Source organism: Nelusetta ayraudi, unplaced genomic scaffold (assembly GCF_046127955.1).
Source record: "Nelusetta ayraudi isolate G7.1 ecotype Tasmania unplaced genomic scaffold, CSIRO-AGI_Nayr_v1 ptg000029l, whole genome shotgun sequence".
Classification (NCBI taxonomy): Eukaryota; Metazoa; Chordata; class Actinopteri; order Tetraodontiformes; family Monacanthidae; genus Nelusetta; species Nelusetta ayraudi.
The window spans coordinates 1,535,001-1,558,756 of record NW_027466079.1 but is presented as its reverse complement, the minus strand read 5'-3'; the positions used below and the strand labels follow the sequence as shown (position 1 = coordinate 1,558,756).

Here is a 23,756-nt window from a genome sequence, read left to right as displayed (position 1 = left end):
TTGTGCAACAGACTGGTGTGATGTGGCAGGCAGGCAGGCAGCAGTCATTCAGAGTTTGAGCATTTCTATCTGGCTGTACCCCAGAGAAACAATGGAAGGCCTCAGATGACTGGAGTATTAATTTGAGAATCCACATATTGGACGGATCAATATTTTAGTCCTGATCTGGTCAATAGTGTAATTTCCCATCATGCCCGTCTCACCAGTCAAGCCGTCCCGCTGCCAAGTGTAGAAGCAATAAAAATGCCTCAGAGTCCCAGACCAGACCCAGACCCTTGACAAGTGTTCTGGAGACCAACCTGCAGTACTACAGTACTACTGCAGTACTACTACACTGCTGCTCCCTGTCATTATTGTTAACTTGCAGGCAAATGTGCAGTGATCTTCTTCTTGGAGTTGTTGTCAACTGCACTGGTTGTGGCTGCAATGGCCTGGAAGGGGCCACAGACCATAGTTTGGTTCACCTGTCTCTTGTAAGAATGACACTTTTATTTTCTGTAGTTGAATTTTCATCTCACTGGAGGTCTCTGCCAAGCACCAAAACAAACAAAGCAGACAGCAAACAGTGTTTCTCTTTCCTTTGGGTCACATGACTGTGAAACACCTCCAAAATTGTGGCTGACAAAAAAGAATTAGAAATTTGAGCATTTTCCCACTGGGAGCAGGTTTTACTTTGTTTGTTCCTGTGAAGAAAGCATCCAGAAACATCAATTGGATGATGTGGATCTTGAGCTTCAGCACAGAGTTTGCGTGACGTCAGTGGGTTCAGCAGAAGTGGAGATATTTTATTGGCAAGTGGAACACCAGCAATAGCGCTGAGCAGGAAACAGCAGCTGCTGGATGATGTGCCGGCCTGCTGTCAGTCCAGCAGCCTTCTGTGAAAAACACTCTTCCAGGAACGCAAACAACAACTTCCAGCTTCCAGTCCAGTCCCTAAGCAGCTGAGACTGGGAGGTTGTGGGTTCCATCCCCGCCTGGCTCACACCAAGACAGTCAAAATGCTCTCGTTGCCTCCCTGCTTCAGTCTTCAGGGTTGCAACTGTGGCTTGGTGCTGTTCTTTTATTGAAAGCATGGTCACCTTTGCTGCCATCTGCTGGTTTGGCAATGCCACACAGGCTCAAATGAAGAGAGTCAGTCAAATCATCAGACTATGCTCAGTATGAGCTCAACTTGGTCAAAGAGCAGCACCACAGTCTTCTGGAGCTCCATGTTTTCCATCCAACGTTAGAGAAGCTCACAGCAGAGCAGCTGCATGTCTGCAAACTTCTCTTCATCTTGCACGGCCTGGATGAAAGCAGACTGGTTCTGGACTTTGAGAAGAACCAGGTGGTGACTGACGTCACTCAGAAGAAGTCAGTCAGCGTCCTGCTAACAAACCTGATCAGAGGAGATCTGCTTCCCTCGGCTCTGCTGTGCATAACTTCCAGACCTGCAGCAGCCAATCAGATCCCTCCGTCATGTGTGGACAGGCTGACAGAAGTACGAGGCTTCACCAATGACCAGAAGGAGGACTATTTCAGGAGGAGGTTCAGAGATAGAGGAGATGTGTCCAGCAGGATCATCTCCCACATCAAGGCCTCCAGGAGCCTCCACATCATGTGTGAGATCCCGGTCTTCTGCTGGATCACTGTCACAGTTCTGGAGAGCATGTTGAGCTTAGAGCAGAGAGGAGAGCTGCCCAAGACCCTGACTGACATGTACTCACACTTCCTGCTGGTCCAGACCAAGAGGAAACAGCACAAGTATGGAGGAGAGCATCAGACCACAGGTCCACAGGAGCTGAAGTGGTCAAAGATGCTGACTGACATGTTCTCATTCTCATTCTTCTCAAGGAAGAAACCAAAAGACAACATTAACCTGACGGAGGCTGACAGGGAGCTTCTTCTGAAGCTGGGCCAGCTGGCATTTGAACATCTGGAGAGTGGAAACATCATGTTCTACAATGAAGACCTGGAGAAGTGTGGTCTCAGTGTGACTGATGCCTCTGTGTACTCAGGAGTTTGTACAGAGATCTTCAGAAAAGAGAGTGTGATCTTCCACAAAACTGTCTACTGCTTCGTTCATCTGAGCGTCCAGGAGTTTCTGGCTGCAGTCTACAGCTTCCACTGTCACACCAAGAGGAAGAGGACAGGAGATGTTCACTCTGGAGAATCCCTGGATAAGTTCCTGAAGAGGATGATGAAGAAATCCCTGCAGAGTCCAAACGGTCACCTGGACTTGTTTGTTCGCTTTCTCCATGGACTTAGTCTGGAATCCAACCAGAGACTCTTAGGAGGCCTGCTGGGTCTCACTGACAACCATCCAGGAACCTTACAGAAGGTCATCAACAACCTGAAGGAGATGAACACTGGTGATGTTTATCCTGACAGAAGCATCAACATCTTCCACTGTCTGCTGGAGGTGCAGGATCAGTCAGTGCATCAGGAGGTCCAAGAGTTCCTACAGTCAGAGAACAGATCAGAGAAGAGACTCTCAGCCATCCAGTGTTCAGCTCTGGCCTACATGCTGCAGATGTCAGAGGAGGTTCTGGAGGAGTTGGACCTCAACAAGTACAATACAACCATGGAGGGAAGATTGAGACTGATTCCAGCTGTGAGGAACTGCAGGAAGGCTGTGATAGGAAGGTACGTATAGAGTGCGTGTGTGTGTGTGTGTGTGTGTGTGTGTGTGTGTGTGTGTGTGTGTGTGTGGGGTCATTCTTGTAAAAGAGATCTTGGATCTCAAAGGGACAAACCTGGTTAAATAGTTATAATAATAATTCAACTACAGAAAAGAGTTGTCAGAATAATCAATAAAGTTCCCTAAAGCACAAATCAATGATTGATAGAATCAAAGATCTTCCAATTCATCTTCCAGTCTGGCGCAACCCTGCCGCTATCTGTGCCTCAGCGCATTGTAAGCCGATTTTCACGTTTGCGTCTCCTCTGTGGATCGGAATCACCGTTTTCTGTGCTATTTACACAGATTTTCAGGCGCAAAAGCCGCGCAATCGCTTTGAGGATCTACCCCACAGTGTTTTAAAGTGAGAGAAATTCAATCCGTGTTCAGAGGGTTGAGTGTCTTTGAATGATGGAAGGTGAGAAGCATTGTTAAATATAGATGTCTTTCTTTTTTGGGAGTTCCATTTTGGAATGGGATCAGTGACCATTTGAAAATGTGTGCTTCTTTGTTGAGTTGAAAAAATCTTGAAGGGCAAAATACTTGATGATGATGAGGATAAATGATTTAATTGTGAGTCAATGATGAAGAATAATGTCAAGCATATTTTGTTGAGTTGTTTTTCTCTTTTTTTCCTTTTTGATTTTGTCTGACTAATTATTCCAGCTAATCTTATGGACTGTATAGGAGAGGCAAGAATCAGCTTGGGCTTCAGCCTGCTGCTTTTTCCTTCACACAGTTGTTATGTTTTTGTTGTTGTGAGTCTTTATAATGTGCACATTTGTTTTGGAAGCTTCTTTTTCATTGTTGTCAGTTGATTGCACAAGATTGATTGGATTTACACTGTCAACCAAAATCAACTATTCAATCATTCATGATGAAGATGATGAAGATGGTGGTGATGGTGGTTATGATGGTGATGGTGGTGATGATGATGGTGATGGTGATGATGGTGATGGTGATGATGGTGATGGTGGTGATGATGATGATCGTGGTGATGTGGTGGTGATGATGATGATGATGGTGGTGGTGGTGATGACGGTGATGGCGATGATGATGATGATGATGATGGTGGTGATGATGATGATCATGATGATGATGAAGGAGGGAGCAACTTCTCACTCTGCTCTCCTTCATTCAGTGTTCAACTCTCAGAGCTTCAGTGTGCAGTGGTGTCTTCAGCTCTGCAGTCCAGCCCCTCCCACCTCCCACTGCTGGACCTGAGCTGGACCATCCTGAAGGATCCTGGAGTGAAGCTGCTCTGTGCTGGACTGCAGAGTCCAAACTGCAGACTGGAAGTTCTCAGGTCAGTTCCTGCTTTCTACTGGTGGACAGTGTGTGTCAGCAGATGACAACTGGTGTGTAACGCTGCTCAGTGTGAAGACTTTGAAGCAGATATTAAAGACTCATCAAGACAAAGTGGATGTTGATATTTTCATGTCAACAATCTGCAGCCAGAAAAGACTTTGGATGGTGGAAGAAAGTGTGGAAAATGTCTCCAGTCACTTTGGAGCTCAATGGAAGTTGTTGATTGGTGATGAAGGTCACATGACTGATCAGAAAATCCTGTTAAGAAATGTTAGAGGCAGATTAATAGTGCAGCAGTATTTCTTCATCTTGTCCTTTGAATGTGTTTGACTTGTAACGAGACTCTGATGACTGAAAACAGCCACAAGCACACAAAGGACTCACTGATTATTTTCCATCTTCACTGCTGATTAGCTGCACACTGACTGGCACACTGCTGTTGTTATTGTGTTGACAACACACTGACACAATGACTGGTTTGAGGGAATGACTCAGTGATCCCAATAGCTGCACATCTGGATCATCAACAGGGAGAAATGACTCTTAATATGACATTTACACCATGGAAGAAATCAAATATTGATTCTTTATTCAGGTTGGAGAGGTGCAGTTTGTCAGAGCTTAACTGTGATTGGCTGCTCTCAGCTCTGAAGTCCAACCCCTCCCACCTCAGACTGCTGGACCTGACTGGGAACCAGCTGCAGGATTCATCAGTGAAGGTGCTGAGTGGTTTTCTGCAGAGTCCAGACTGTAAACTGGAGACTCTGAGGTCAGTTCACCCTCTTCACTCTACAACTTCTATCACTCTTGTTATTGTTGTCATGATTTTCACTTAACTGCTGTTGGAAATTCAATTTGCAGTCACTGGTTTGTGTTTGAAATGAGTGAAACTGGGTTGAAAGGTCCAGTATGTAAAATCCTGCCATCTAGTGGTCAGATTGCAGTGCTTACTTGCTGGCCCTCCCTCTCCCCTTCTTGCCAGTGAACTACGGGGGCCTTCCAGCATCATAAAGGATGTGGTTGACACCAAAGGTGTCTAATTCTCTGTATAAAGTTCCATCAATACAAATATTACAACCATCTATTAGCATCACAATCAGTCATAGTCACAGCAGACAGTCCAGTGCTAGCATGATTTTCAGCTAGCGCTAGCATTAGCCACCTGTATGAGCACTTAGATACTGTAGATAGATCCAGCTGGACTCAGCAGAAGGTCAACAGTCAATGCAGGTTCTATCATCTCAGTCAGTTCAGTATTGATGAGCAAGATGCAGAAAAGATTCCACTGCATTTCTGTCACTTAATAACCATTTGTTCTCAGAATTTGCTTTATTAGAGGATTCCAGCCTCCAACCATCAATATGAAACTGTCTCTCAAACTGATCTTCCCAACCAGCCGCCTACAAACATGGGGGTGCAAGATGGCCACGACCTTTGACCTCCTGTCTTTTTCTATAAAGAACCGTTCTAATGGCAGGAAAAGCAGAGGACTTTTATTTTCTACTAATCAAAGACTTCAAACTATATTGACGGTTGTATATGAAGCTTTCAGCAATAAATCTGCACTGATTTTACACACTGAACCTTTGAGGCAAAAGGAATCAATGAATTCCAACATTGTTAACAGCTGATCAGTGGTCACATGACTAAACAGGTTGATATCAAATATTTTATTGTGGTGATTCATTATTTCAGTATTATTGTTGTGCTTCTGATTGGTTTAATGGACATTACAGTGTTATAGACATTAATATTTTTAATTTGAGATAGTGATGAAAACTCCACTCACACCATCATTTATTCTTTATTCAGGTTGGACGACTGCAGTTTGTCAGAGCTCAGCTGTGATTGGCTGCTCTCAGCTCTGAAGTCCAACCCCTCCCACCTCAGACTCCTGGACCTGAGTGAGAACCAGCTGCAGGATTCAGGAGTGAAGGAGCTGAGTGGTTTTCTGCAGAGTCCAGACTGTAAACTGGAGGTTCTGAGGTCAGTACTGGTTTGGAACCAGTGGATGATGGTTTCAGCACCAAACACAATTCATCACACATGTTGAATAAACATTGAACTGAAGGTTGATTCATATCAAAATGACATCCAGAAATATGAAAATTTCATTCTGTTCATCAGTGGTCATGTGACCAAACATCATTTCAACACACATTAATTTTGGACTGAGGATTTAATTTCAAGGTGACATTTTCTGTAGTGTCAGATTCTGAAGTCGACGTTTCACTTTGATTTTCAGAGTGATGACACCCTGGAAAAAATCTCTATCATTATAAACTCTCCATCATTTATTCTCTATTCAGGTTGGGGGACTGCAGGTTGTCAGAGCTCAGCTGTGATTGGCTGCTCTCAGCTCTGAAGTCCAACCCCTCCCACCTCAGACACCTGGACCTGAGTGGGAACCAGCTGCAGTATTCATCAGTGAAGCCACTAATGGATCTTGTCCACAGCAGAGACTATCAACTGGATAGTGTGAGGTCAGTACTGGTGTCGCTTGGCTGCAAATCACCTCAGCTGAGACACGTAGTCAGTCACCGCAGGCAAGTATTTATCATCTTGAAAGATTCCACACACCATCTAAACCTGTCCTTTCCATTCAAAGTCCATGGCTTCAATGACGTCGTTTTGGCAACATCTGAAACCATGAAATGGCGGAGGCTCATTTGGTTCCATCGTGCCCAGAGAAGAGTGGGGCGGGGCCAATGCGGTCTAGGCCGACCGCCGGTGGGGAACCACCGCAGCCGGCCCGGTCCGAAGTCGCTGCTAGCATGGAACCGCTGCAGCCGACCGGGTCCGAGGGTACCGTTGGTGAGAGAGGTTTCCCCCGTTGTCTGTTTGGAAAGGACAGGTGAAGAGACGGTTCAGGAGGATGCAGCCGGCGAGTCAGAAGAAAGTGGAAAAAATTTAAAGATTGATGACGTGGAAACTCAGATGGATGCCTTATTGGACGAGGAGATGGTCAGCGATGACGACATTAAAATCTCACAAAAGAGAAAGGGAACAGAGTCAGGGAGCGGCAGCAGCAAGGTGAGCAGGAGAGCAGTGACTCTCAGCCAGGAGGGAGACAGCGATCTTGCTTTGTCACAAGAGTCACCAGCACACTCTCTCTACACTGGGGGGGGGGGATAAAAAGGTTTTTGGAAAGAACTAAAGGGCAGAGGTTAATAATAGTAGAAGATCACTTTCCCCATCTTAAAGTGTTTTCTAAAATCCGCTAAACTCCTCACTAGGAAATGTGGAAGAGTTGATGATGAGCTCTCTGATCAGGAGGTTTACAGGTTAAAAAAGCACATTGTCAAAGTAAAAAGTCAACTCAGCAGCCAAAATGAGGAAGTGTAGAAGGTCTTTGACTTTGACTTTGACTTGTGTACTTTTTCTTTTATCCATGGGTGGTCCAACTGTAGTGGAGGGGTGGGAATTTTATTTTCACAAAGATTTTTACCAGTTTCTTTTGATTTTGAAGTAATCATCCCAGGTGTGTTGCTCAAAGTGAAAATATCCAACTTGTATTTTTAAATGTCTACGCCCAACAAAGGCGCTTGAAGGGTCGGCTTTTTTAGACATTTTAAATGATGCTGTTAAAAATTGTGATGAAAATGATTTGATGTTTTTGGGAAGTGATTTGAATTGCACAGAGTCACCTTCACTAGATAGGAATCACCCAGAACCCCAGCGGGCCTCCTCCAGCAGGATGACACAGGTTATAAAATCACATCAGTTATCCAACGTGTGGAGGCTTTTTAACAGCAATCGTAGACCTGGAGTAATTCCAAAGAAAACTTTTCATCTTGAGCTCCACTTGACCACATTTATTGTTTTACACACCTTTGAAATATTTTTAACCTGTGGGTTTTCGTGACCACTCCTTGGTCTCCTGCACTGTTTTTTATGAAGAATATTCCTTTAAAAGGCGCCTATTGGCATTTTAACACTGCCCTTTTAAATAACCAGGCTTTTAGAACAGCTTTGAAATATTTCTGGGAGAGCCATAGGGAGAACAGGCCTGCCTTTCCCAGCAGCCAGCAGTGGTGGGATTTCGGCAAGGCACAGATCCAGCAGTTGACTGGCAATGTCACGAGAGATTTAGCCCGATGTTTGAGGCGGAAGAACTGCCATCTCTAGCAGAGTCCTCTGGAAATCGATGGCTTTTAGATTCCCTCAAAAAGAAAAAGGCCGCTATAGCCAACCTGCTAGGTGTGTCAGCACACGGAGCTCTGGTCAGGTCTAGCTTTTTAAATGTGGCTGAGATGGATGCCCCTTCTCAAGTCTTCTTTGGGCTGGAGCAAAACAAGGGACAAAGGAAGATCATTCACTGTTTACGCCCGGATTGTGGCCTTGAAATGTCAGACTGGTCTGAGATTAGAAGATCTGCTGTCGGGTTCTACAAGAACCTTCTTAGGAGTGAATGTCAGATTATAAATATTATTGTAGCACTACGCCTTTACCAAGGGTGGGCTTCTGGGTTCATTAGTTAATTCTTTAAAAATGTCATTTTAGATTATTGATTTTAATGTATATCTTTAAGTTCTGTAAATAACACAATACTCTTAACTTGAAAATGAAAAAAGGAATAGTTTATTTCAAGGTTTTTTCTTTTAGACATATAAACAAAATACAAACACTTTAAATAAAATTAAGTTTCAACCAAATTCTTCAATTCATAAAGAAAGGCATTGTTGCAGGAGTCAATGCAAAGAGCTCAAGGAAGGACAAAGGAAGCACATCCCTCATCAACTGGTGACCAGAGGATGGACAGCAGAAGCAACTGGCTTTGCCACCACCATCAAACTCTACAACACATTCAGTTCCATGGTGGGGAACTTATGATCCATCGGAGGCACGGGGACAGGAACCTGTGACCTCAGGCTTGTCTTGCAGGAAATTGTTTGAACAGGTGACACCGGAAGAAGGGATGGATCATTTGGCTCCCTGCCAAATAAGGACTTGTTTCTTCTCATTATCAGTAATCAGAGTGTAACGCCTCCAACCTTCACTGGATGAAGAAAGCACACTGTCTAGTAGTGATGGTGAGGTGAAGCCTCATGAGGCATTGAACCACTTGAGCCAACTGCTTGGAGAAAGGCTTCATTTCTTAAAGCGTCATGTGCACACGACACCACCTACTGGCCAAGTGTACAATCACAGGCAAGCTGTGTCTCAACCACGTGTGATGCATTGCATTTATGTGTCTGTTGTGTCTGTTGGGAATGACTATGAATTGCAAAAAAATTGATGACCAAATCATTTCTGTACATAAATTAGAATATGTATAGAATACATTTTTTGAATGTATTCTGTTTGTGCAAATGTTCAGAAAATGCTAATATAATATGGCAGGTTGTGCATTTTTTTTTTCTGAAAAGGGCATGGGTGTAATCAGGCAGATGACAGTGAAAGTGCTTGTGGAACTTGGAAAAGGGCATAGATCAGGGGTGCTCACACTTTTTCAACATGCAAGTTACTTTTAAAATGACCAAGTCAAAAAGATCCACCTACTATAAAATAGCAAAACATATTAATTCAGAAATATATTTGTAGTCCAGTGAGAAAGAAAGAAGGAAAGAAGGAAAGAAAGAGGATTAAATGGGTAAACATGTTCCCATGTGCATGTATGATTATCATTGCACAGAAAACTCATGGTTTAAAATTGTTAAGGTTATATCTGCCTATGTTTTATTTTATCAGTAAAAGTGTGTTTACGTTGAGATGTTTTGCTGTATATTTCTGTGTTTTTCAACGCATAGGTTAGGGGTAATTGGTGTGTGTGTGTGTGTGTGTGTGTGTGTGTGTGTGTGTGGAACGCAGACGTTTTGCTAGCAGCATCTCCCAGGATCTCCGGTGCGTCTGTGGTGCGTGCGCATTTTGAAGCGCATTTTCCGAGCGAGGCGTCTCGATCAGTTTACGCCAGGATTGCAAGCTCACGCGACAACCGTAGTTTGGCGTGTATTTAAAGAAAACAACAGCCAAACTCTTTTTCCTGTCCCTGTCCTACAAAATGCAGATATCTAAAGTATACATTGATTTTGTTCATTATAGTTTCAGATTTAAAATGAAATCTGCTTCATGTCTCCTTTATTTGATCTGAATAGTGCCCAAGCCGATACGTCACATTTACGTTTCACTGTAAAACACAGCACATATAAAAACAAAATCCAGCACATCGTACATTATGACCAAAATCAACCACATCCACCGTGTTTTCTAATCCTGCCTGAACGATTCTGTAATTGACGCGGACGCGCGCCTTAAAGCGGTGCGTCTCTCTCTCTCCATGCGATCGACCCAAACTAACTTCGCGATTGACCAGTAGATGGCGATCGACGTAATGGGCACTCCTGGCATAGATGCTTGTGTAACTTGGACGTTGATGTACAGGACAGGGGGCTCCATCCTATCACCTCTCCTCTCCTCACTCTCTCCCTAAACTCTCCAAACTATCTCCAAACTAAACGCTATCTAGTCTCTAACACTCCAAACTATAAACGCTATCCAAAATCTAGTCATCCAAACTCTCTCCAAATCTCAACTGACTGCAATAACCCCCATTTTGAATAGAGCCTGAGGGGTCTATATAAGGCGTTAAACCTCGCAGCAAAACCTTAACCACTTCCCAAAAGCAATCATGTGGTACCAGCCGGGCGGCGAGGCTTCGGACGTCATCATTTTGGCTCCTCCCCTAAATGAAGCAAGCCTCGATACGCGCTTCGCGGAAACGCCCCCATCATTACTCGACACGCTTCGAAGCCTCGGCGCGTCTCGTAACATCACTACTGTCTAGGTTGGGGCAGTTGGACACTGTTGCTGAGTTTAACATTGAACCTTTTTATTACAGGAAACCAAGACATTTTGCCAGTGCAATAACATTTATGACAAAAACAAAATAGAGCTCTTCAAATATTAATAAGAGAATAAAATAATAAAGTTCAAAAGAACGTGTCAAATTCTCCTATGTCAGGAGATAAAGAATGTTGTTTGAGTGCTGTGTGAAAAGTCAGTCTGTTGTCAGTCAGTTCCATGTCTGTGGCTTCCAGTGTGTCTGTCTGTTCTGCTATATCTATCTATTTTACTACCCGGCTAGATCTTTGTGATGAACGTTCTTATCTGTCAATGTAGAATGAGGAGGTGTTGATGCTCCTCGGAGTCGATCCCGTTCTCCTTCGGACGTCACGTTGCTTGCTTGGCTCGCCACTCAACCGCGGAAGGTTCACAATCACGCTGCTCAATCTTTATTCCAGCCAAAGAGTGAAACCAATCTAATACATGGTGCACAAAACATTCAATTACTAATGACTCACATTCATCATGACACTACTATTCCTATTCATTCTCTACATGCTCATATTCAAATGCAACATACATATACACATAACATCACCAATTGTATTCTAACAGTGTTTTAATTCACTTTTTAATTGGATATTTATTTTTTAAACTGTATGAATTCACTTGTTTTAATACACTTATATATTTAATTAGCTTCAATGAAAATTATATGAGCCATTTAGGGTAATACATCAAAAATAATACCATCATAGGCTAAGCAATATTTTTTTATTTTATAAGTTGCTTGTACACATTTTACAATGATACACAGTACCACTGTGGGTTGAAACATTAAATGCTATCACCGCAACTCCGACTGGTTTATACAGAAAATATTCATGTGCAATATATTCACAATGAGCAAACACAAACAGGCTAAACACAAGGCTTTGCCCCTGTAGCATGTAGCTCACCGGAGCTCTCTCAGGGCTTACAACAGTAGAAACGGCACTTCAGGCTCTCTCTCACAATAGTCACCAAACTCTCACCTAACAACAGAAGACTGATCAATACACTGGAGAATTATTAAGCACTCATTTCAGAGGGGGGCCGAATTGCAGATTGGGGTTGTTTGGGTTGGGGCGAGTAGCCGCATTCCAATAGACATCGACTACCCTGATGTCCATACTGTTCTCCAGAACCATCCGTATTCCCCGGGGCATAGTTTGCCCACCCCTGCCCTGACCACTAATAAAGCTGATTCTGATTCTCACAATCAGCTTTATTGGCAAAGTTTGTGCTGCCAAACAGGGAATTTGACTCTGTTTTTTCTCAATCTCACTACTTAGGTTAAAAAACAAAAAACAAAACAACAGGAAATAAAAAGTAAAGGGTAAAAAAATAAACAATGTTCGACTGAAGTATACAATAAACAATAAACAATGTGCAACTCGGTGGAGGGGTACATTAAGAATATATATACAAGTATACATAATATTTATATATATAGATAGATAGATAGATAGTTAGATAGATAGATATCCAAGTATTCTTTAAATATGCACATATACCTAAATATAAAATATATATACAAGTCTACATATGTCTACACTGTGACAGAAAAATAAAAGAAACATAGGTGCAGCAGTCAAGGTAGAAATGTTCATAGTGCAGTATGAGTAATGTAATGTAAACAGCAGTGTGAACAGGTAAACAGGTAAACAGCAGTGCAGTCAACAGTATTACATCAGACTGAATGAACTGAGTCCGAAGCAGGAGAAGATGTTCCAGAAAAGTGGTGTCCATTCACGTCCAAATGGTCTGAAAGGTCCAAACCACTTTCTGCAAGTTGGAAGTTCGGAAAAAAAAACAAAAAACAAAAAAACAAAACCTTTTCCTATTAAAAAAAAGAAGTTTTTTTTTAATAGATCATCATTTTTGTCCTAAACGTCCTACAGACTTCAAACATGGATCCGCTGACATAATTCCTCTCTTCTGAACAGGCCAGAGGTGGAATCATCTTTCCACCAACTTCCATTCTGGAAATACGCATCTTTGACCTATGAATTTGACCTTTGACCCGGCTGAAAATTCAGTTGTTCCATTCGGAAACAGTGTTCTGGCCGTGAGCCGCTAGTCCCCCCCCCCCCCCAGCTGTGTCTTGTGGTGCACTCCCTGGTGTGGGTCTGCAGGCTCCGTCGATTGGCCCTGGGGGATCACGTGTTCAGTCCAGGGAAGAGGATTGGCCAACAACAAGCAGCCACTCAGAGCACACCTGCCGCAAGCTGGCGTATAAAAAGGCTGGAGCTCCCTGAGAGCGACGGCAGACACCCTCACTGTTTGCTCTGTAATAATAATAATAATAAACTTTTATTTGTACAGCGCTAAATCACAACCAAAGGCGTCTCAAAGCGCTTTATACAATCAGAGAGAACCAACCGGGCCCCCGGAGCAAGCAAGATGCGACAGTGGCTGGGAAAAACTCCCCTGTGGGAAGAAACCTAGGGCAGAACCAGACTCCAGAGGGCCATCATCTGCCTATGAGTTGTTGGGGTGAAGTAGAAAGATAGAGGAGAGACAGAGAAAGAGAGAAAGGAGCAGAGTGAGCCAGGGTGGCAGACAGGACAGAGTGAAAAACAGATACACCAACCAGGCAAAACGGATATAAACACAAAGAATAGGAAATAATTCAAGGCTGCTGTCCATGTGGAGTGTAAGTGTCCATGCTTTGGAAGGCAAGAGCCTAGCTCGATGGACAATCTGCCGATAGGACAAGTCCAGGTCTTAAGCGTGGTGGTGGGATGAAGCGATGACAGCAAGACCCCCAGGACAGCACAATCCAGCTCCTGGCGCAGTGGTCATCACCTGCCGGGGACACAGAGACTGCGGCAGTATCATGCATATCGAGCATACTGTACAAAGCATTATGAGAGCTTGGACAGAGTGGATAGAGTAAAAGATTGATTGGGTGAGGAGAGTGATAAAGGCTCCGCCTGCACAGAGCAACGATCCCTGTAACGGGAGCGAAAGATCTCCCTCCACGGCGTAAGCCTACAGCAGCTTAACTGACAGTGGATGGAGTCTAACTATAAGCTTTAAGAAAAAGGAAAGTCTTAAGTCTACTCCTAAATAAACTAACTGTGTCTGCCCCCCTCACCGAGGCTGGAAGATGGTTCCAAAATAGAGGTGCCAGGAAACTGAAACACCTACCTCCTGATCTAACTCTAGAAATTTTGGGGATAACTAAAAGACCTGAATCCTCAGAGCGAAGGGCTCTTGGAGGATGATAAAGTTCAATGAGTTCCCTAATATAAGAAGGAGCCTGAGAATGAAGAGCTTTGTATGTTAAAACTAGAATCTTAATCTTAGAATCTGACCACTTGATCAGAAAGTGGTCAGACAAAACGTCGTTTCGGGGAAAGATTGTCAGCTGCTCTACACCAAGTCCAAAAGTGAGCACAAGATCCAAAGTATGACTATGCTTATGAGTGGGTACATTCACAACTTGAAGGAAGCCTAAGGAGTCGAGGATAGATTTGAAATGAGAACTCAGACTGTCACTCTCAATGTCAACATGAATATTAAAATCTCCAATCATTATGATCTTGTCTTTAGTCAATGCTAAAGTAGACAAAAACTCTGAAAATTCATCTAAGAAAGAAGAATATGGACCGGGGGGACGGTAGACAACAATGAATTCAACGGAATCTGCCTGCCTATCAGGTGACAACGAAATAGACATCGCTAAACTCTCAAATGAATTATAAATAGATTGAGCCTTGAGATTGACTAACAAATTGGAATTATAAATAGCTGCAACGCCACCTCCTCGACCACTATCACAAGCCTTATGAGTATTAATATGACTAGGAGGAGTGGCTTCATTAAGACTAAAATATTCATCTTGACGTAGCCATGTCTCTGTGAGGCCGAAAATATCAACACTATGTTCACTAATCAAATCATTAACTAAAACTGCCTTGGAATGTAGAGACCTAATGTTAAGAAGGCCACATTTCACCATTTTGTTTGTGGGAGACCCTGGAGCCACCTCCGACCGGGCCCCCTTATTTCTACAATCTATTCGAACTAGGTTACTATGATCTATTGGAGATTTGCACAGTATAAGAGGTTTGGAGGTGCGAGGGACCGACACAACTTCTATTGGAAAAGACTGGCAGGGCTTCGGGGACTTACTTACTTACTAACGGCAGGGGACGGCAGTGAGAGAAGCCCAGAGTAGCGTATAGGACTACAACTCTGTTGCCTGGTCTCCACCCTGGAGCGTCAGTGAGTGGAAGCTAAAATTTTAACTATATTGCTAGATAAGAGAGCTGCACCTTCCCGGGTGGGATGAATGCCATCCCTCCTAACAAGACCAGGCTTGCCCCAGAAAGGCTTCCAGTTATCTACAAAGCCCACCGAGTTATTAGGACACCACCCTGACAGCCAACGGTGAAAAGATGACATGCGGCTAAACATCTCATCGTTCCTAACATTTGGCAAGGGGCCAGAGAAAACTACTTCGTCCGACATGGTCTGAGCAAATGCGCACACCGAAGCTACGTTTAACTTAGTGACCTCGGACGATTTCAGGCGTGCATCATTGAAACCACAGTGAATTACAATCCGCCTAAATCTCCGTTTATTCTTAGCCATTAACTTTAAATGCCCTTCAATATCGCCCGCCCTGGCCCCGGGGATGCACTTCACTGTGGCCGATGGCTGTCCTAGGTTAACATGCCTCACTATAGACGAACCGATCACCAGAGTGTCAATCTCAGTCGGCGTGCTGCTGAGTGGAGCAAACTTATTCGAGACATGGACGGAGGGGGCCTGGTGCTGAGAATGGTGGTGGTGCCCGGCAGGCTTGTTAAGGCTACGCTTCCTCCTGACAGTCACCCAACCGACCTTTCCCGGCTGCTCGGGAGCCGCGAAGGGAGGGGAACTAGTGGGACCTAGAGACTCCGACGCTACGCTAGCGAATGAACGCTCCGCTCCAGCTAAGCTAACCCTACTAGCTACAGGACTACTATGCTCGAAGGAGCGAAGTCGTTCCTCAAGCTGGCTAAGTCTCGCCTCAAGCACTAACATAGTACTACATTTAACACACATCCCTGACTCGGTAATTGAGGACGAGCTAAAGCTAAGCATCTGGCAGTGTGAGCAAGAAAAGACGGGAGGAGAGAGAGGAGGGACAGAGGAGAGGTGAGAGGGAGAAGCCATGGCTTCGACTGTGCTTATGCAAACTGATAGAGATAGGTGTATTGAGAAGATACTAAATAATTTGGAGAACGATCACCTTTTAAGAGAAAACAGTCCAGTGGTTCGCTCAGTCAGAGCTCAAGCTCAGGAGCGGCGTGGCTGGCTGGCCGGCTGTGCTGTCGCCTCCTGTGTGACGCGCTGTGACGTCGAGAATATCTGTCTTTGATACTCGTGAAGAAAATCTGCATTTTAAATCTCACCTACTGAGCCCAAATCGGGACACAACACCTAGTTTTCCTTTGGTAGTTCCACCAGGGTCTAGCAGTGCCTGGCCACCTGTATTTAAGTTTTGTCTAGAGGAGTTTGTTGGCTTTTGAGAGAACATTTGTGTTTATTATGATAAAGATATCCTCAGTTTCTGGATACCTGCTTGTTTTCTGTAGAGACAGTATTTGTGTTTATTATTATAACGACTACCGTAGTTCTTAGATTTATACAGTGGATATTTTCTTTCTTTGTTAGTCGGCTGTATCGCCATCCTTAGTTTTAGCTCCTTGCCATCAATAAATATTTATTATCCTCATTAATTTGCAATCTGTTTCCACCGATTCAAATATAACAACAATCAGGCTGCCTGAAAGTGGGAGGGTGGGCGGAGTTTCAACTCAACAACAGGAAGGTAAAGTCAGTGAATCTGGGTTTGAACAGTGCCACTGATCCCTCTGGCCCTGTGCTTTTCAAAGCCTCCACTGGGGGGCGCCAGAGGACTGCAGGGGAGGCGAGCGTGAAAAGTGCGGCATCATATTGAAAGTGAAGCCAAGGTTGAAGGATGAAGCGGCGGGAAAAGCAACAGTGTCCATAGTGTACTCCCCCCTGAGCTGCCACCTTATCATGGTGGGGGAGTTTGAGTGCCCGAATGATCCCAGGAGCTATGTTGCCTGGGGCTTTATGCCCCTGGTAGGGTCTCCCAAGGCAAACAGGTCCTGGGTGACGGGACAGACTAAGAGCAGCTCAGAAACCCTTATGAAGCAAATCAAAAAGAGGACCGTGACGTCGCCCGGTATGGCGCAACCGGGGCCCCACCCTGGAGCCAGGCCTGGGTTGGGGCTCGTATGCGAGCGCCTGGCGGCCGGGCCTTCGCCTGCGGGGCCCGGCCGGGCCCAGCCCGAAGGAGCGACGCGGGTCCCACCTCCTGTGGGCTCACCACCAACAGAGGAAACCGTAGGGGTCGGGTGCAGTGTGGTTCGGGCGGCGGTCGAGGCGGAGGGCCTCGACAGCCCGGGCCTCGGAAACAGCCTCTGGCTGTAGGGACATGGAATGTCACCTCGCTGGGGGGGAAGGAGCTCGAGCTGGTGCAGGAGGTCGAGAGGTACCGGCTAGATATAGTCGGGCTCACCTCCACGCACAGCATGGGCTCTGGAACCCAGCTCCTCGAGAGGGGCTGGACTCTCCATTTTTCTGGCGTTGCCCGCGGTGAGCGGCGGCGGGCGGGGGTGGGCGTGCTTATTGCCCCACAGCTTAGCCGTCACGTGTTGGAGTTTACCCCGGTGAACGAGAGGGTCGCGTCCCTGCGCCTTCGGGTTGGGGACAGGTCTCTCACTGTCATTTCGGCCTATGGCCCGAATGGCAGTGTTGAGTACCCAGCCTTCTTGGAGTCCTTGGGAGGGGTGCTGGATGGTGCTCCGACTGGGGACTCCGTTGTTCTGCTGGGGGACTTCAACGCACATGTGGGCAGCGACAGTGTGACCTGGAGAGGCGTGATTGGGAGGAACGGCCTCCCCGATCTGAACCCGAACGGTGTTTTGTTGCTGGACTTCTGTGCTAGTCACAGTTTGTCCATGACGAACACCATGTTCGAACACAGGGGTGTCCACCGGTGCACTTGGCATCAGGATGCCCTGGGGCGGAGGTCGATGATCGACTTTGTGGTTGTGTCGTCTGACCTCCGTCCCTGTGTTTTGGACACTCGGGTGAAGAGAGGGGCTGAGCTGGCCCGAACCTGGTGGTGGACACCGGAAGTAAGGGATGCCGTCAAGCTGAAGAAGGAGTCCTATCGAGCCATGTTGGCTCGTGGGACCCCGGAAGCAGCTGACACGTACCGGCAGGCCAAGCGTGCTGCAGCTCGGGCGGTAGTGGAGGCAAAAACTCGGGCTTGGGAGGAGTTCGGGGAGGCCATGGAGGAGGACTTTCGGTCGGCCTCGAAGAAGTTCTGGCAAACCGTTCGGCGCCTCAGGAGGGGGAAGCAGTTCGCCACCGACACTGTTTATGGTGCAGGCGGGGAGCTGTTGACTTTGACTGGGGATGTTGTCCGGCGGTGGAAGGAATACTTCGAGGATCTCCTCAATCCTGCCGTCACGTCTTCCGCGGAGGAAGCAGAGGCGGGGGACCCGGGGGAGGACTTGTCCATTACCCGAGCCGAAGTCACCGAGGCAGTCAGGAAACTCCTTGGTGGCAAAGCTCCGGGGGTGGATGAGATCCGCCCCGAGTACCTCAAGGCTCTGGATGTGCAGGGACTGTCGTGGCTGACACGTCTCTGTAACATCGCGTGGTGGTCGGGGACAGTGCCTGTGGACTGGCAGACCGGGGTGGTGGTTCCTCTTTTTAAAAAGGGGGACCGGAGGGTGTGCTCTAATTACAGAGGGATCACACTCCTCAGCCTCCCCGGTAAAGTCTATTCCAGGGTGCTGGAGAGGAGGATACGGCCGATAGTCGAATCTCGGATCCAGGAGGAACAGTGCGGGTTCCGTCCGGGTCGTGGAACACTGGATCAGCTCCATACTCTCCGCTGGGTGCTCGAGGGTTCATGGGAGTTCGCCCAACCGGTCTACATGTGCTTTGTGGATCTGGAGAGGGCGTTCGACCGTGTCCCTCGACGCATCCTGTGGGGGGTGCTCCAGGAGTATGGGGTCCGGGGCCCTCTGTTAAGGGCCGTGCGGTCCCTGTACGATCGGAGCAGGAGTCTGGTTCGCATTGCCGGCAGTAAGTCAGACTTGTTCCCAGTGCGTGTTGGACTCCGGCAGGGCTGCCCTTTGTCACCGGTTCTGTTCATTGTTTTTATGGACAGAATTTCTAGGCGCAGCCAGGGGCCGGAGGGAGTCTGGTTCGGGAACCACATGATTGCGTCTCTGCTGTTTGCAGATGATGTGGTCATGTTGGCTTCATCGAGCCAGGACCTCCAATGTGCGCTGGGGCGGTTTGCAGCCGAGTGTGAAGCGGCTGGGATGAGAATCAGCACCTCCAAGTCCGAGGCCATGGTTCTCGACCGGAAAAAAGGTGGTTTGTCCTCTCCGGGTCGGTGGGGGGATCCTGCCTCAGGTGGAGGAGTTCAAGTATCTCGGGGTCTTGTTCACGAGTGAGGGGAGGATGGAGCGTGAGATCGACAGGCGGATCGGTGCAGCGGCTGCAGTGATGCGGTCGCTGTACCGGTCCGTCGTAGTGAAGAAGGAGCTAAGCCGAAAGGCGAAGCTCTCGATTTACCGGTCGATCTACGTTCCCACCCTCACCTATGGTCACGAGCTTTGGGTAGTGACCGAAAGAACAAGATCGCGAATACAAGCGGCCGAAATGAGTTTCCTCCGCAGGGTGGCCGGGCGTACCCTGAGGGATAGGGTGAGAAGCTCGGCCACCCGGGAGGAGCTCGGAGTAGAGCCGCTGCTCCTCCGCATCGAGAGGGGCCAGCTGAGGTGGCTCGGGCATCTGTTCCGGATGCCTCCTGGACGCCTCCCTGGGCAGGTGTTCCGGGCATGTCCCACCGGGAGGAGGCCTCGGGGAAGACCCAGGACACGCTGGAGGGACTATGTCTCCCGGCTGGCCTGGGAACGCCTTGGGGTCCCACCGGACGAGCTGGAGGAGGTGACTGGGGCCAGGGAGGTCTGGGCATCTCTGCTAAGGCTGCTGCCCCCGCGACCCGACCCACGGATGAAGCGGTAGGCGGGAAAAGCAACAGTGTCCATAGTGATGATGAAAGTCTCTGACTACAGTTGATGTGTTGATGATTTGATTGGAGGAATTGCACCAGCAGCCTCAGAATGAAGACATTAGTTGACTGGAGAACTGGAGGAGGTTTCAATGGATTGAAAAATATGTTGAAAAACACTCAGATATTTATTAGAATGTTTTCAAAGACGGGCGACACAGTGGCGCAGTGGTTAGCGCTGCTGCCTCACAGCAAGAAGGTCGTGGGTTCGATTCCGGGGCCTGGACCTGGGACCTTTCTGTGTGGAGTTTGCATGTTCTCCCCGTGTCTGCGTGGGTTCTCTCCGGGTTCTCCGGCTTCCTCCCACACTCCAAAAACATGCATGTGCGGTCAATTGAACACTCTAAATTGTCCGTAGGTGTGCATGTGAGTGTGAATGGTTGTTTGTTTCTATGTGGCCCTGCGATGAACTGGCGACTTGTCCAGGGTGTCCCCTGCCTTTGCCCTATGACAGCTGGGATAGGCTCCAGCAGACCCCCGTGACCCTGACCTCGGGACTAAGCGGGTATGGAAAATGAATGAATGAATGAATGTTTTCAAAGAGAAGGTAAAGCATGCAGATGTTAAAATGTGTTTAAAAAAGACATTTAAGATCAAACGCAAAGGATTATTAAAATGTTATTGAAATATACACGTTTAAGAACATACAAATGTGAAAGATGTTTACAAAAAATACACATGTATATAAAATTTATTCATGAAACCTTTTTTTAAAATAAACAAAGCAATGACAATAACAGTAATAATAGACCTACCTTGACCCCTGACCTCTGACCTGTCTGTTTCTCCTGGTTTCATTGGTTGTGGCTTCATTTGATCAGTTTTCAGATTTGGTTTCTAAAAGGCTTCTGATGTTTTTTTTTAGCAGATTCATCAGGAGAAAAACAAGTACAACTACAGTCACACCACACACACACACACTCACACACATTAATATGTAGAGAGAGAGAGAGAGAGAGAGAGAGAGAGAGAGAGAGATTGTTTCAAGTCAAGGCTTTTTAAACTCAAAGGTGATCAAAGCAATGATACTTCAGCATCAAAGCTTCTCTACAATAAATGCAGCATCTTGAATGCTGCTCATTGAGGTGTGTGTGTGTGTTTGGCCAGCATCAAGCGTGGTGCATCAAGCGTGGTAGTCACAGCCACGCTTGATGCACCCTGAGTCAAGCATCAGTAAATGAGTTTTCAATCAGGGCAATTCATGTCTTTATTCTTGTTTGCCAGAAAAGCCTTTATTTAGCCTTTATTCAGAATGAATCATTTGGGCACGCGCGGAGTTGCTCATTTTCCGGAAAGAGTCGTGGAAGAAGAAGAAGCCGTACTTCTGCCTGTGTTGTAAACAAACCCCGCGTTGTCTGCACGTCCTCGGCTCGTTCACAAGCCTTCAAAGCGTTTTTTTATTTGGTCTATCTTTTCGTTTATATTTCGCAAAAAAAATGACCGGCTGCCGCTAAGGAAAAAAACAAACAAAAAAAACAACACTGAAAGAGGCGTAGAGTACAAATTAAAATCACCCACAGGGCTGCAGATCTCACTCTGCCCTCACTCTGGGTTGCAGCATCTGCCAGCAAAGAGAATGCTCCTGGAGGGGTTGTGTTGAATGAACAACAGGAAGGGGTGGTCTGCAGTGAACTTTTTTGGAGGTATGTACATCAATAGTTTGAAGATCATACCAGTTGCAGCAGCAGCTTCTGTTCCCTTCTCATTGACCTTGACAATTGCCTTGTGGACAACATCTGAAATAGTCAGGCTGTGGTCTGGAGACATGCCTGTCAGAGAGGAGGCAAAAAGGAGAGATATATTTGACAAATGTGTTGCATTATAATCTAAACCAGTGTGTCTCAACCACTGTGCTGTGACACACAACGATCCAATTTCACTTAAATGGTCTGACCAAAAAAACAACCATGTCATTATGGAGTGACTGTGCTTTGAGATAAAGTTAGTAGTAGGACTCCTGGTATTATTTGTTAAAAGTTGTGTGGCATTATAGGGCCAGCAGGGGTGCTGCTTTGCGGGGCTGAAATCGCTCAGAAACCTCGCATACGGTCCAACTACATCGAAGGCTTTGTGGTGGACGCTGGGATCGGTGTGACTGTGCTGTCCCCTCCGCTTCCTCCTGCTGTGGCACGCTCAGGCGCTGCAGCCGCTGTCCACGTTGAGTCGTTTGGGCATAGCTACCTCTCAGAGGCACCCGTGTTAGCCGGGTTTAGTTTCTCTTTTATTCTGAACTGTGCGATTGAGGGATTTATTTTATTTCATTTAATTTTTTTTGCTTATGGTTGTCACGTTCATTGTTGCTGTTGTTATTGTCAAATTGATGTGATTGTCTGTTAATTGGTTTTGATTCATTTGCAAGTTTGCTTCTTTTTGTGTATGTATACGTATGTTAAACTTTTTTTTTTTTTATTAGTTTAGGTTTGCTTAGTTATGTGCATTTCCTCCTCCTAACTTGTTTTGCTTTTTGTCCTTCAGTGGCTGAGGACCGACAGTCATCGACTGGTGTAGGCGGGTGGTGGTGTCCCTTTTCCTGGTTTGCTGTGCTGTCACCACCTGGGTTGATTGTTCACCTGGAGTGTGCGTTGAGTGCTGTTTCACGAGTGAGTGGGGTGACTCTTCTGGGCTTCCTCCTCGTCCTCCCTGGTCAGTCGCACTGGTAAGGCCTCAGCCCTGAACGGACCCCATTTCCCCCGTTTGAAGTTATTTTCTCCCCATTACTTTGAATTATTCCCCCCTGTTTTGAGTATTTCTTCTTTATTTTGAATAGGTCACTTAATTTCTTCGGCCTTATGTTGAATATTCTTCCCTTGGTCGCCTATGATATATTTTATCATGAAATGATTTGAGTGCTGTAATAAATATTTTTTTTTTTGTATGGAACCACGACATATACATATATATATATAAATATTAGAGCTGTCAGTCGATTAAAAAAATTAATCAGATTAATCGCATGGTTTTCCATAGTTAACTCACGATTAATTGCATATTTTTTTATCTGCTCTAAATCTACCATAAACTGATATTTTTCCATTTTTTTAATATTCATATCAACATGGGAGTAGGCAAATACTTGCTTTCTGCAAATGCAGCATGTTTATTCGTGTTGGAGCAATGACAAGTACTACTAACAAAACAAAAGCATAGGGTAAAAAAAATTATTATAAACTCAAGCCCAACAAAGATAACTGATGGGCATAACTGTAACATTACATAGTAATGATTACTAGTACTACCAAAATTTGTATATTTTATTTTTAAACTCGAACTTGAACAATTCATCCCCTACGAACGGGCGTTAGGTGTGTGTGTGTGTGTGTGTGTGCAAATAGAAACACGCACTCAGGTATCAAGTCTTCCTCTGTGTGTGTGTGTGTATTTGTTTAATCTCTCTCGCACTCTGATGCAGTTGTCGTTTCGGCGTCTGCTCTATTTTGTGCGCGAGCCGCGAGCGATCCTCGTCAATAGTACAGGAAGTCGCTCAAAAAAAACGAGACAATCCGGTGAATTTTCAAAATAAACTAATTTCAAAATAAAAACCAAATGACAAATTCCATCATATTTGTATGTTATATTTGTCAGTACATTGTATCAGAGTGCGAGAGAGATTAAAGAAATACACACACACACACACACAAACAAACACACACACACACACACACACACATACACACACACACAGAGGAAGACTTGATCAAAATACGTCTGTTTGATCCTAGAGATGCCGGTCAGTGATCATTAAGAAAGAGGTCTTGAGATGGACACCTGAGTGCGTGTTTCTATTTACACACACACACATGCGCAACTTTTTTTTTACCCTGCGCATCTTTTGTTTTGTTA

The 23,756-nt window shown here is 45.8% G+C and overlaps 2 protein-coding genes and 1 pseudogene across 2 annotated transcripts; 1 reads left to right on the top strand and 2 right to left on the bottom strand.

Annotated features, from left to right (window-relative positions):
* Window positions 1-1,071: 1,071 nt before the first annotated feature.
* LOC142891215 (NLR family CARD domain-containing protein 3-like) lies at window positions 1,072-7,221 on the top strand. The gene is made up of 8 exons (XM_076030668.1): window positions 1,072-1,131; window positions 1,232-1,780; window positions 1,859-2,625; window positions 3,801-3,965; window positions 5,780-5,953; window positions 6,277-6,450; window positions 6,817-7,000; window positions 7,204-7,221. The coding sequence occupies exons 1-8, from the start codon at window positions 1,072-1,074 to the stop codon at window positions 7,219-7,221; spliced, it is 2,091 nt and encodes a 696-aa protein (XP_075886783.1).
* A 7,767-nt stretch (window positions 7,222-14,988) lies between these two features.
* LOC142891218 (uncharacterized) lies at window positions 14,989-15,976 on the bottom strand. The gene has a single exon (XM_076030670.1). The coding sequence runs from the start codon at window positions 15,959-15,961 to the stop codon at window positions 15,023-15,025; it is 939 nt and encodes a 312-aa protein (XP_075886785.1). The 5' UTR covers window positions 15,962-15,976; the 3' UTR covers window positions 14,989-15,022.
* A 5,685-nt stretch (window positions 15,977-21,661) lies between these two features.
* The window catches only part of LOC142891221 (leukocyte elastase inhibitor-like), a 9,210-nt pseudogene continuing 7,115 nt past the window's right edge, over window positions 21,662-23,756 (bottom strand).